The 12,677-nt window shown below is 34.7% G+C and overlaps 1 protein-coding gene across 3 annotated transcripts in view; it reads right to left on the bottom strand.

Moving 5' to 3' along the window:
* The window catches only part of PLEKHG1 (pleckstrin homology and RhoGEF domain containing G1), a 113,692-nt gene that overhangs the window by 31,765 nt on the left and 69,250 nt on the right, over positions 1–12,677 (bottom strand). For all 3 annotated transcript variants that reach the window (XM_025176154.2, XM_088141971.1, XM_088141967.1), the window contains one exon: positions 17–117. In XM_025176154.2, coding sequence (XP_025031922.1) covers positions 17–117 — 101 coding nt within the window. The remainder of the gene's footprint in view (positions 1–16; positions 118–12,677) is intronic.

Below are 12,677 nucleotides of genomic sequence, written 5' to 3'. Positions count from 1 at the left end.
TCTAATATTTACTTACCTATTGAAACGATAGATATCTTTTATGTTTCCAAATAAAGCCGATCGTTCCTCTGTACCCAAAGACAGCTTGGATTGGTCAGTGATACAATCAAGGTAATCCTGTGAAATAAATGAAAAGGGTGCCTTAATGTTGTCTGTTCTTTTCTTCCCCAGAAAATGAAACTACCTTTAACTGTGCAAAATGAGTCTCTGCCAGATCAATTTCACTCTATATTACTGTAATCCCTTCAGTAGGTCCATCCTGAACAGGCCTTTTATTATGGGAGATAACAATACTTTATCTGTTCACCAGTACGAAAGAAATACATCCAAAGACAGAAAACATTGTGCTGCTCAGACGATACCCTGTATGTTTTTCAAGCTGCAAATGTATTCAGATTTCACCCCTAGTGACAGCTTAATTATCTCCATTAATTACCCAATCAGGTCAATGACATCTTCCTATAGTAAGCTTTTTTCCCCCCTTAGTATTGTTAACATACCTGGGTTTCATAGAACCTAAACGGATTTCTGGGAAAAAAAGATGTTTATTTCAGAGCTACTGAAATAAATGTTTTTAACATTTCAAAAATGCAATATAAATGTCATCACTGTCAGCTTGTAAAGAACACAGCCTCTCTAGTTACATATAATTTATAACGTGGTACCCTGGAACATATTCTAGGGAATATTTTTTTGCATAGCAATGAATTATAGAGGCTACATTTTGGGCCAGATGAATAAGAGCTATAAATGAATCAGAAAAGCAGAATTCTACCTCAGTGTTGTTTTTTTTGTTCTTGTAACCATCTACATTCCTCTTTGATTAAAAGTAAAAGTTGCCTTCAAGTTAAGCTCACCTCCCGGTGACTTCATGAACATACTCATTTTCTTGGCAGAAGTTTGGGAGTGATTTGCCATTATCTTCTTTCAGCAAGTCTAAGCTACAGCCTTGGTATTTCCATCCAATTTCTAATCAGATCCAATTTGCTTAGTTTTCAAGACCAGATAACATCAGCCAGGAGGCGCAGAGAGCAACAAAGTTCCTGCAACAAAACCACCATACTATATTCTCTAAATGTCTTTAGAGTATGCAACAGGGCAGACCATCTGGAATGGGCTTCTTAGAGCCTGGGAAAGAGAATGGCAGTTTGCAAAATATTATAAACCCAGAACATCTGCAGAGTCTTCCTTTATTATGAAAATGGATAGCCACCTTGCTAGTGTATCAAAAGGTGGTTAGGAAGATCAAGAAATCTTTTCCTCATTGACTTAAAAATAATTGAGTTCTAAAGTAAACATAACCACTTGCCACTGTATCCTTTCAATAAATTTGGTTAAAGAAGACTCAGTGAAAAGCTTGCCTTTCTGGTTGTGAGTAGCTGCTAAGGGCCTGACGTTAGTCTTGACAACTAGATTTCCAAAACTATTACGCTATTCTTTCATAGTGTCTGCTCCCTGCCTTTTCAGTCTGAGTACCCGACTCCAATATTCCTGCTTGTGTTCTCACAAAAACAGCAGTTTCACACACTCTGGAAGTGACTTCATGGGCATGCCTATGCAGTTTTCCTGACAACAGTATGGAAATTGCTTGCCACTGCCTTTCCAAGCCCAGATTTTATAAACCATATGCTGCCACCTGCTGAAACATCAAGAAGCTTCATACATGGAAGCAAACTACAATACTGTCACTTCTAGCTCAATACCTTGGACCTAAGGATTATGACCCTTAGGTTACTTGATAACTGCCTTTTCCATAAATCACTTCCCCCTGTAAAATAACAATTTTGTCTATTTTCCTCATTAAAATAGAATTTGACTTCCATTTAAGAAAAAGGTGAGCTTAAGTAAATGCACTTATTACATCTACATACTGCAGGTTTATAACAACCAAGTCCTGTCTAAATTCTCCAGTGTTCACATTCTACACCTTTACTTTACATTCCAATTCCATTAACTTATGACCTCATTCTCAAGGTCTGTTCTCTTAAAATATGTTTTTGTATTAAGTCATTGTAACAATATCCCCAGGGTTTCCTGAAACTTCCAAGTGACCTTTTGTTTTTACTCACAAGCTGCCTTGTAGCAAAGATTTAAGAAGCTTCATAAGGAAGAAAATATTGCTTCACATACTGTACAAACATACCCAGAAATCTGAGTCAAATAGTGGAAAAGTAAGCTGGTATAATGATAAATCTTTCCAAATTTGAAATTTAATGCAAATTTGTTTCTAATAGCGTGAAGTAAATTTACTCTAAAAACCACAGCTATTGTCAAAAATGATAAAGACTTTAAAAACTGTACTTTAAAAAGGAATTCATAATTAACTTTTCCCAAATTAATCCCAAAACAGCTTGCAATTATGCATACATGAAACTGAAGCAATCATATTTTTTAGTCCTTTTTACCAATTTAAATGTTCAATTTCACTGGCAAGTTTTTTTTTTTTTAAATTGAATGGGTCAGCTCCTGCTTTTTATTTTTTGATGCTTTCATGTTTCTCATGTTATTAGGTCATTAAATTTTAAGAGTTTAACAATGCTTCCTGTGGATAAGGTATCAATCATGTGAGAGTGAAGACTGTTTACTATAAAAAAATGAAGTATAAGAAGAACATGGATGGTTCTATTCTTTATGTAAAACAAAGAAACAGAAACTGTATTGTACTATATGGAATCTGGACTGCAGATAATGATCATGTACTGTACATATAACCATAAGAAATCTATCAAAATGTAAATTGGATTACAGTATATAGCTGTAACAGTACCTCATTGCACTGAAATGCCAAACGAAAGGTTGAAACTTTGGAAAAGCTACAGTTGGTGATTCTATATATCTATGCATTATGCACAGAAATGATCAGATTAACTCTGGATGCCTTCTTTAGGGCATCAGTTATTAAAGGCAAGAACAAGTCCTAATCTACATGCAAGAGTACCACCAAATGTACCTATTTTTTCTCACTGTTTGAAAGCGTTTATTAAAAAAAGGAGTCCAATAGAAACTCTACTGACATGTGAGCTCAACTGTCTTGCCAAAAACAGCATGTTTAAATTTTATGAGACAAAGTAATGAGGATCATGGAGAATCAAAAACTTGTTCGCACAGCTCACCATGAGATTTCCTAACTAACCTTAACTGTGATTATAGCCACAGAGACTTAACTGTGATTATAGCCTCAGCTCTACAGAGCCCACTTCTGAAGATCAAGATGTTCAAAATAATTCACGGAACCAACCAACCCACCCAATAAATACATAACTCAGAGCCTTCAAATTAGAGATTCGTACTGTGCCTTGTCATTTAATAGCTGTGTTAACTCGTCCTAGAATAAGAAATTCCATTAAAAATGGAACACGATCTCTCAGCATGGAAAATGATCAAAGCTACACAATCACAATTTTGTTTTTATAACCTTAATCATTTTTTCCTGTTTAAAAATTATTTGACCCAAACAGGCCAGTGGAAAATATTGCAGCAAACTATGTAACAGCAGCTGTGATCATTTGAAATCCTGATTTTAAAAAAAGGGTGGAAATTCCCTGATAACATACCAGACCATTTATTGTCAGAGTGAAGTAAATTCAGTAAGGAAAGGACCAACCTCCTAACCAATCATGGAATTACAACTGATTACAGTTCGAACATTATATTTACTCAAACAATGTATTAACAAATTAAACAATTAAATTTAACAATTAAATTTAAAATAATTTAATTAACTTGAAATATAACCAAAAGTTCAGTACTTATTCACCCTCTTTTGGATTTTCTGAATTTCTACATATCAGTATGCATATCAGTTATCCTACTGATTCAAAAAAGATGTGTCTGAGTTAACCAACAATACCAAAGTTTCCTATGAAAAAGTCATGCAATATGTCAGAATAGAAAACACTTACTTAAATTCAGTAACATACAGTACATAACACTAAAATATCCACAAATAACACACTGATACAACCATTAACTAACAATATTGAACATCTGTAAGCATTCCTTCACTAATACTAACAACATGTTTCCATGGCTACATACAAGATGACATTCCATTCTCAAAAGCCCTCTGGAAAAACTCAGTTTACCACCTTCCACAAAGCCACCACAGTAGGGGCTAACCTAAGATCTAAGGGGAGACTATTCCATAATAGCAGCTTCTGACTTCATCTCCAACACCCTTCCCCCCACACTTCATGAAATTTTTAAGGGATTTTCCCCTGATGACTGCTCTAGACAAGTCAACTCCAACTGGAGATGACAGTCTCAAAGGATTCCTGGTGCCGAACCATATACAGCTTTATAGGTTAAACCAGCCCTTTCAACTGAAAGCCTATGGGCAGTCCATGAGGAGCTTTAAGTTCAGATGTAGTAAGCTCATGGTGATTATCATCTGCCAACAAGCAGGCTTCTGCTTTTTATAGCAATTGTAGCTTCCAAGTGGTCTTCAAAGCCATCCCCATGTAGAGTACACTGCAGCAATCTAAGCTTGTGGCAATGAGGGTATGAAACAAACACTAAATTTTGGTGTTATTTGTTCACTCAGACTCCTTTATATATCACATAAATATGATCCAATGGCAAAGATATGTAAAAGATCAGAAAATCTGATGGGACAATTATTTTTTCACAAAATCATATATTATCTTATAATACTGTATATAGTTTTTCTCCATTCCTATTCTGAAATCCTGCTGGGCCTTCATCTTACCAGGCTGGATGCACTATCCTCCACAGTCTTGTGGGGGCATTATAAAAATATCCATCTACATCAGCCCATATGCCCATGTGAGGATGTCTCTGTGAAGTCCCTGAGCCAAATGCTCCTCTGTTAACTCTCTTTACAGGGAACCCTGGAAATATTCATCTACCTCATTCTAAAGAAATATCCTGGTAGAGAGTATAAAGTTTGTCACTTCTGCTCTCTGACTGATATATTTTCCAAGGTTGCTTGATTGTTTGACTGTATTTGTTCTATTTGTCCCACTTATGACTGGAGAATTGTACTAATCTTGGTAATTGCAGTTGTTGTTGTTGTTGTTATTATGTTATTTTATTGCATTTTCTACTTTTTATTTGTATCTATAAATTTTGCATGCATGTGGGTACCCACACACACACTTAATAATACATTGGGTTTTCTGGCTATAAGGTCATAAGAAAGATTCTGTACAATTTGTTACTTAATAGGATTCTGCCTTTTTAAAATATAGGCATAGTATTATTTCACTGAATTGTTCTGCTAGTGTTTAATTGCTGAAGAATGTAACTACAGTTATAAAGATATGGACACTAATTATAAATTATCTAATCCCTTTAATGTAGCTCTTCCACTCAAGGGAACACACTTAGTTGATAACAAAATGGACAATATTTTGGTCACTGTGGAACATATCAAGGATTTTCAATTTTTTTTCAGGCCAGAGAACCTGTTAATTAAAAAAAAAAAAAATCCCTGATAAGCAAAATGGCATCTATGGCCTTTTTTTTTTTTTGTGGAAAGAACAAGCCCTCCCTTCCCACTGTAACTTTGAAAAATTGTTATGCATGCCTCTATCTGTAGGTGAGTGAACTTATTTTCCCTCCTTGATCTATAACAAAACTCTGTCAAGTTCTCATGGAACCCAAGAGTTCCACAGAACATAATTTGAGAAATCCTGAAGTATGTAATAGCTTTAAGGGGCTCAGTTACTGTTGTGGAATTCAGAATTTGCTGCTGTTTTTTCTTCTGGTTTGGGGGATGGCTTGAGAATTTATTTTTTTAAATATTGTTAAACTTATTTTAGGCGTACGTTATATTTTTATGAAGTGGTTGGAGAGCAAATTTCAGTGGTGCAGCTGGAGGGTGATAAAAAGGGGCCAGGTTTGGTACTGAGGCCAACCGACTATCCATCTCCACCCTCCAAAATGATAAACATGGGAAATGATGGAGCCCAAACCTATAGCTCTACTTTAAGAGAGAGATGAACATCCTTTGTATAGTCCCAGAATGCAAGTCATACCCAAATAAAATCAGTAAATGAAAGAGCAGTGGCTTTTCCATGGTGTTCCCTCAACCATGTTAACTGAATGGAAACAGACAAATAACTAGATTGTTAAGAGAATTTATCACTTGCTATGAGTATGATTGCTTAGGTTTAGCAATTACAAATTTTAGCCAATTTTTCTAATAACATAGTATTTGCTTTATCAGAACAATGTGTCAACATTTATATCACAATATTTTGGCTACTCTGCTGTTGGGATAGGAACAAAAGTTCAGCTCCTTTAAAAGAGGTACCATACAACTGTAGCAGTTTGCCCGTCTCAGATCAGATCACAATTAAGTAACAGTTCCATTCATCTTCAAGCTAAACTTACAAAATTTCTCTCAGGTGCCACCAGCTCTTTGTAAGCATAGTCAAAACTTTTATCAAAACAATATTTTTGAAGAGTAGTTGCTACTGAGAGGGGGGGAATCATTCCTCTATCTTCTGCCAGAGCTATAACCATAACCACAAGATTTACTGTGAGACTGGGAGATGGGTGTTTGGGGGATGAATAAATGGAAAACAAGGGAGAGTAATTCCCATGAACTCCTGAGACTCATATTTTCAAGCCAGTCTCTGACACACCCCTAATTTACATTCTACAATAAAATTATATGATCAAAACCTGTAAATTATCTACCTGCCATTCATGTTCTTTGCAACAGGCTCTTATAGGTTTTTCCTTGTGGTCTTTTAAAAATTATTTTAAATCACTGACAATCAACCAAGATTCATCTAAAGGTCTTTTTACAAGGTAATTCTTATAACTTGTCATTAGTAAATACAGAATCATTTTACCTTCTTCTTTTTCCAACTTTTGGATTAAGTCACTAGCATTGACTTTAAACTAATGGTATTTGTCAGAAACAAAAACATGATACCAATCAGATTCAACCAGAATTCTGCGCATTTTTTGTCAACAAAGGAATAATCTGAATAGTATGAGAGAACTGGTAGGATACAGTTTCTTTCCTCTTTAACTGTACTTGGCCTGAAGCAGTCTCCATGTTTAGCCTCCTTCCAGATGGCTCCATGCTAAAAAGATGCAGTATCAGTCTAAGATAAACACAAAACAGGACTGATCTCCAGAACTGCTCTGGAGGCAATTTGGGGATGGATTAAACTGAATATAGGGTGGCTTTATTTTGATAAAACTGAGATGCTATGAGTAGAGAAAGTGATTTGTTAAGAATACTGGTGTTTGCAAACAATTCTGGATGGGACAGCACTACCCCTTAAATACCACCTTTACTATCTGGGGTAAAAGTGCTACAATAGGCTTGCCCTCAGTTGCACGTGCACAAATAACATTCAGCACAAATCATTAATTATCTTTATATAAGGCTACCTTTTAAGACAACTTGGAGACTTCAGCTGAGAGTTTCTTTTCAGATGAATGTGTAGCTATCATTCAAAAGTCCAACATGCCTTTCATAGTCAGTTACTTCTACCCTGAGACATTATCAGCACTAAATTAGACAGCATCTCTCTTCTTAATGCCCATTCTCCCAGCTTAGAGATACTTTCTTATCCTAACTACTGTAAATAATTTGATATCATTAGCAAACCTGACCACCTCATCACTTACCCTATTTGCAGACAATTTATAAACACATTAAAACACATGCCTATCTCAGAGTAAAGTCACTATTCATCTTCTTTCATTACAACTGTTTGTGTATTTCTACTTACCTTTTCCTGTTATTGAAACAGGTATCAATCCTAACTCCTAAGAACTTTATTAGTTCAAAAGGCTATTCAGGAACTTGGTTCAATACCTTTTGAATATCCAGGTAAGCTATATTAACTGGTTGTTGAAACCTCTGTTAGTTCTTATTGTTTCTTCTTCAGAAAGACTTGGGCTACACTATACAATTGCCATCAAGAACAGATGTTAACCCAACTTCCTCCAACTTAACTCTGAAGTTACGCCAACTTCAGAGGGAAAAATCCCAACAATGAACTAGGAATTCTGAGTACTGAACATATAATCTTCAGGGAATTCAGATTGAGGGAAACTGTTAGAATAACCAGCCTCGGATTTTCCAGTATTCCTTTCGATTCATTTTTTAAAAACTGGCATTACATTGATCAATTTCCAGTCTTCTTATGTAGAAGCTAATACATTGGTTTAAGTAGTTTCAGCTATATTTGTTTTCTGTTTTTTTGTTTCAGGGCTCTAATTTCTTTAGCTTAGTTTTTCTATATTTTCTGCAATCTAGCACGTTCAGTTTGAATGCATGTATGCATGTCATATTACTTATTTTTGTTAGATGATTTTAAACATGCTTAGATGAATACTATCTGGCCTTGCACTTTTGTCAGCAGCTTCAAAAACATGATCCTTTGTCGTCATTATTTTCTTCAGCTACTCAGACCCCTTTCCTGAAAATACAGGTTCAGGCACATGCATATGTCCTATATGTTCACCATTTCATTTTTAATCCCTTGATTAGCTTTACAGATGTTTTATTCTAGAATTTTATGAAGACTTATACAAAGTACTTATATTTAGCCCTAAGTTCAGACTACAAATATTTCATATGAATGACCAACAATTAAAGCAAAAATATTCTGCATGGTCATCCATGTCTACCATTGTTAGTATTAACAAAGATTCATTCTTGACTAGTTTGAAATCCATTTTTGACCTGTTTTAACATCTTGGTTAACGTTTTATTATTAAGGCTGTTAATCCTGTACCTTATTGTTTTAGTCAGTAACTGGATAGTATTGCAATTAAATAAAACATTAGTTCCTAGTTCTATCAATCTGTATTCATTTCTTTTCCCTGCACATGTCTTATTACCTTATCAATAAGTATCTTGGCAATTCATGCACCTTTGAAAATAGAAATACTTTTTCATGCATTGTAATACATTATAATGGCTTGCAGCTTTAGAAGCCATCATTATTTAAGCATATAACCAGTCCTATGGAGGGGGATGCAGGCAAAAACACGTCCATGTGTTCAAAGATAACATGTGAGCAGGGAGATAGCTCATCTTTTCTCAAATAATTTTAAATACATCATGGAAAATGCCACTGTGCATATACTAATTAGGCACTGGCTGATTATACCAGTATCATAATGTTCAGTGTGTTTATGGCTGTCTATCCAGGGGATAAAGCTTCTGTAGCAGTGTTTCTCCATCTCAGCAATTTTAAGATGTGTGGACTTCAACTCCCAGAATTCTGAGATTGAGAGACACTTCTATAAAATATTTACTTGATTAACTAAGTACAGAACAACAATTCATCCCCAGCACTAGAAAACATATACACAAACATGTACACATGCACACAAGGCAATAAAATAATATTTTGGGGGAGATAGGGCCTCCAGGTCACAGGGCATGAAGAATCATGTCGCAAAACTTTGCTTTGTTCAAATAACTATGTAAAATATTGGCCACAGAAAGGTATGCTTCATTTATTAAAGTCCATTAGTAGATGTGCAGCTAATACCCTAAAAACAGGAACAGAGCCACATTTCCTTCCTTCCTTCCTTCCTTCCTTCCTTCCTTCCTTCCTTCCTTCCTTCCTTCCTTCCTTCCTTCCTTCCTTCCTTCCTTCCTTCCTTCCTTCCTCCCTCCCGTCTGTGATCCATTTAGCATCAGTAACAAAAAAATAGGTGGAAAATCTCTGCATACTGAGCCTAAAGCATTATATCTTCCTCGGTCATTCCACTTCCTATCTAAGCATACTAACTGGACTACAAAAAGTTAAAAAATATAGGAAAGGAAATTATCTGGAGGAACTTATAAACATTCTTATAACTGTAATACGCCCCAGAGCAAAAACATAGCTCCATATTTACCCCTTACCCTAATAACCCAAGAAAGACTGCAAAGATGACTGACAGTACAGGACGGACCAGAATATGTGACAGTCACCTGAGGAAGTCAATTAGTGAATGAGAGAGGTTAATGGAATAGAAAAGAGCAGACTGGTGTGGGGGGAATATAAATAAAAGACTAATGATAAGTAAAATAGAATTTGGAGCCTGTGGTATTAAGTCATCAGATAAAACCATTATTTATTAATCTATATCTTATGACTTATCTCTTTTAGATGTTTTATTTCCCCACTATAAATGAATAAATGCTTTAACCATCTGTATTCTAATCCAGGTGGATTCTAGGTACTAGCTTTAAATTGCATGATTAAATATATGTAAAAAGTATGTCCCTGGTATTTCCTAGTCCTCAATAGGAGATAGGTAGAGGTTATTTTAGAAATATTAGGGAAATCTGGGACTCAGTGGCACTGACCTACCCTGTAACCCTAATCAAAATAGGGAAAGCTTAGTATGTCAATCTATATAAGAGGATTTGATACTTTAGAATTAACTGAAACTCATTTGAAGTATAAGATAAAAAGTAACAGATTCACAAACAATATAGGAAGTATTATATTTGGGGAGTTCATTGCAGATTCCTGTATCCAACCAGTTAAGGACACAAAACGTTAATCCCCTGGATTTGTATTCAAAGTTCAATGTGGAGGAGAAGGGAGATGAGTTAAATTTTGAATCCCTTGAGAACATAGCCCTCTATCACTCAAAGCTGTTGTAACTGTCCCTTTATATTCTTCTTTTAGTTTTGAATACTGTACAAGACAAAATCAAACAGAACAGAGGTAGCCTTTGTTTGTGGATTTCTCAGAGCTGGCCACTATATAATAGTGGGCTGGTGGGTGATGGGCTTGATGAAACCAGCAGAGTTCTCCTCACAGTTCATCCTTCTCAAACTCGGTTCACTCATAAAACCTCATTCACTTTTTCTCGGTTTCTACTGTTAAATATTAGAGACATATCCCACAACTAAAATACTAATCTTAAATTAGGTCTTAAATACTAATATGTAATGTTTCTCTATAGTTCACTATAGTCATATATTAATGCTTCTGCATCTTTCAGTATGCTTCCAAACTTTAAGAAAAGCTTTTTTTTTCCCAGAAAGAAAAGCTAAGATACTAATATTTTCTGCAACAAATCTAGATGTGGTATTTGTCTTGTAGTTTGCTCTGCGTTTGCATGCATGAATGTGTATCAGTGATGTGGAGGATCCAAAGTAGGGACTGTCCAAAAAGGGAAGAATCTAATTCTTTTTTCTTTGCTAAAATTTTAACTGGAAACTTTTCTCCACTGCTGTTCACAGGAAGGAAAGTTCCCACTGGCAACAACAGAGTATATTTTCTATTGCAAACAGTACGTATGGGTGAACAGTGATTTTAATTAGGGCCATGACAAGGCAAGGGGTTAAAGACCTCTCTTTGCATGTCACTATTCCTGTCTCTATACAGTATCAGCTATTTATTTTAAAACAAATGACACAACTTAAAAGCATAACTATTGATAAAAACAAAAGGCACAATCAATACTACACCCAGTAAATGAAAATAATTACAGTTATAGTGACCATTTGTTTATATTAACAATTTAAATACTTTTTTTAAACTCCAGAAAGGAAAGAAGTAAAAATACCCAAGGACAGTTGCTGAAAATTAAACTGTCCATTATAAAAACAGAACTTTCTTAATTAATCTACTATAGATTGTATTAATACTTGTGCTAGGATGTCTTTTCTCCTCACCCAAGCATTCTTGATCTCCTCACCATTTTCATTTAAATTTTAATGAATGGATGAATCAGTTGAGTAACTCTAGCCATCAAAATAAGAATATTCATATACTTGCAATTAAGAACAGGCAATCAGTCTTTAGAAATAAACAGTTAACACTACTATTTGTGATTACGTACCCAGCCTAGTAATGAAACATTTGCAAGAAAAGCAGCAAACTCAGAGAACACCAAGAACCCAACATATATGAGCTACTATTGCAATGTAACTACTTAATAAATTTAATTTTCTACTAATTAATGACACAAAAGGTAGCTAATAAATAATGCAAAGCCAATTAAACAATTAAAACATAACATAAAACAATAGCCAAATTGTTAATATATAATTATATCACAGAACAGTAATCACTGTCTACTGTGATACTGAAATCCAAGGTCTCTATCTAAAATAAAAAGTGTATTTCAGTATCTATTTGTAGAACCTGTTCCTGCTTAAAAGATGGTTTCCAATCCACTACAGTTAGAAAATCTCAGTATTTAGAAAGCGTTTTATACCATTTCACTACTTTCTAAATACATTAACATTGCTTTTCTAAAAATCTGTTGCTACTGAAATGGCATACATTTCAGAGACATTCATGGGTTTAGGAACCTGTACAAAACTGTAAGATTTTCCTATGAACAAATTATAGCATCATGATAATTTCAATTTTTTTCTTCTTTGATCAAGATTATATTTCAACATCTAGTTATGCTTTCAACTGGAAACTGTCATGGTTGTTGAAGTTCAGATGAATAATTTTATCATTCATTAGTAAGCAGGTATTTTTTAAATTGAGAATAAGGGCATTTAAATATTATGTCGGCTGTATTAAACTTTTAAAATGCCACCCATATTTATCCCATATGTAAGAAGCTCTGCTTGCTTTAGCACTTCATTTCAGTTTTGTTTGAAGGATATCTGAACTTTTTTCTGTATGGATCTTACCAGCAGTTAAGATACCTAATACAGATATGCAGGAAAAGACTTGTTTCTACAGATTAATTCTTTTTCAACATGTCTT

The sequence above is a fragment of the Python bivittatus genome, unplaced genomic scaffold (genome assembly GCF_059951505.1).
Source record: "Python bivittatus isolate LINGU-HERP-01145 unplaced genomic scaffold, Pbiv_v1 ctg000020_np1212, whole genome shotgun sequence".
NCBI classification, from domain to species: Eukaryota; Metazoa; Chordata; class Lepidosauria; order Squamata; family Pythonidae; genus Python; species Python bivittatus.
This window is presented reverse-complemented; position numbering and strand designations above follow the sequence as displayed.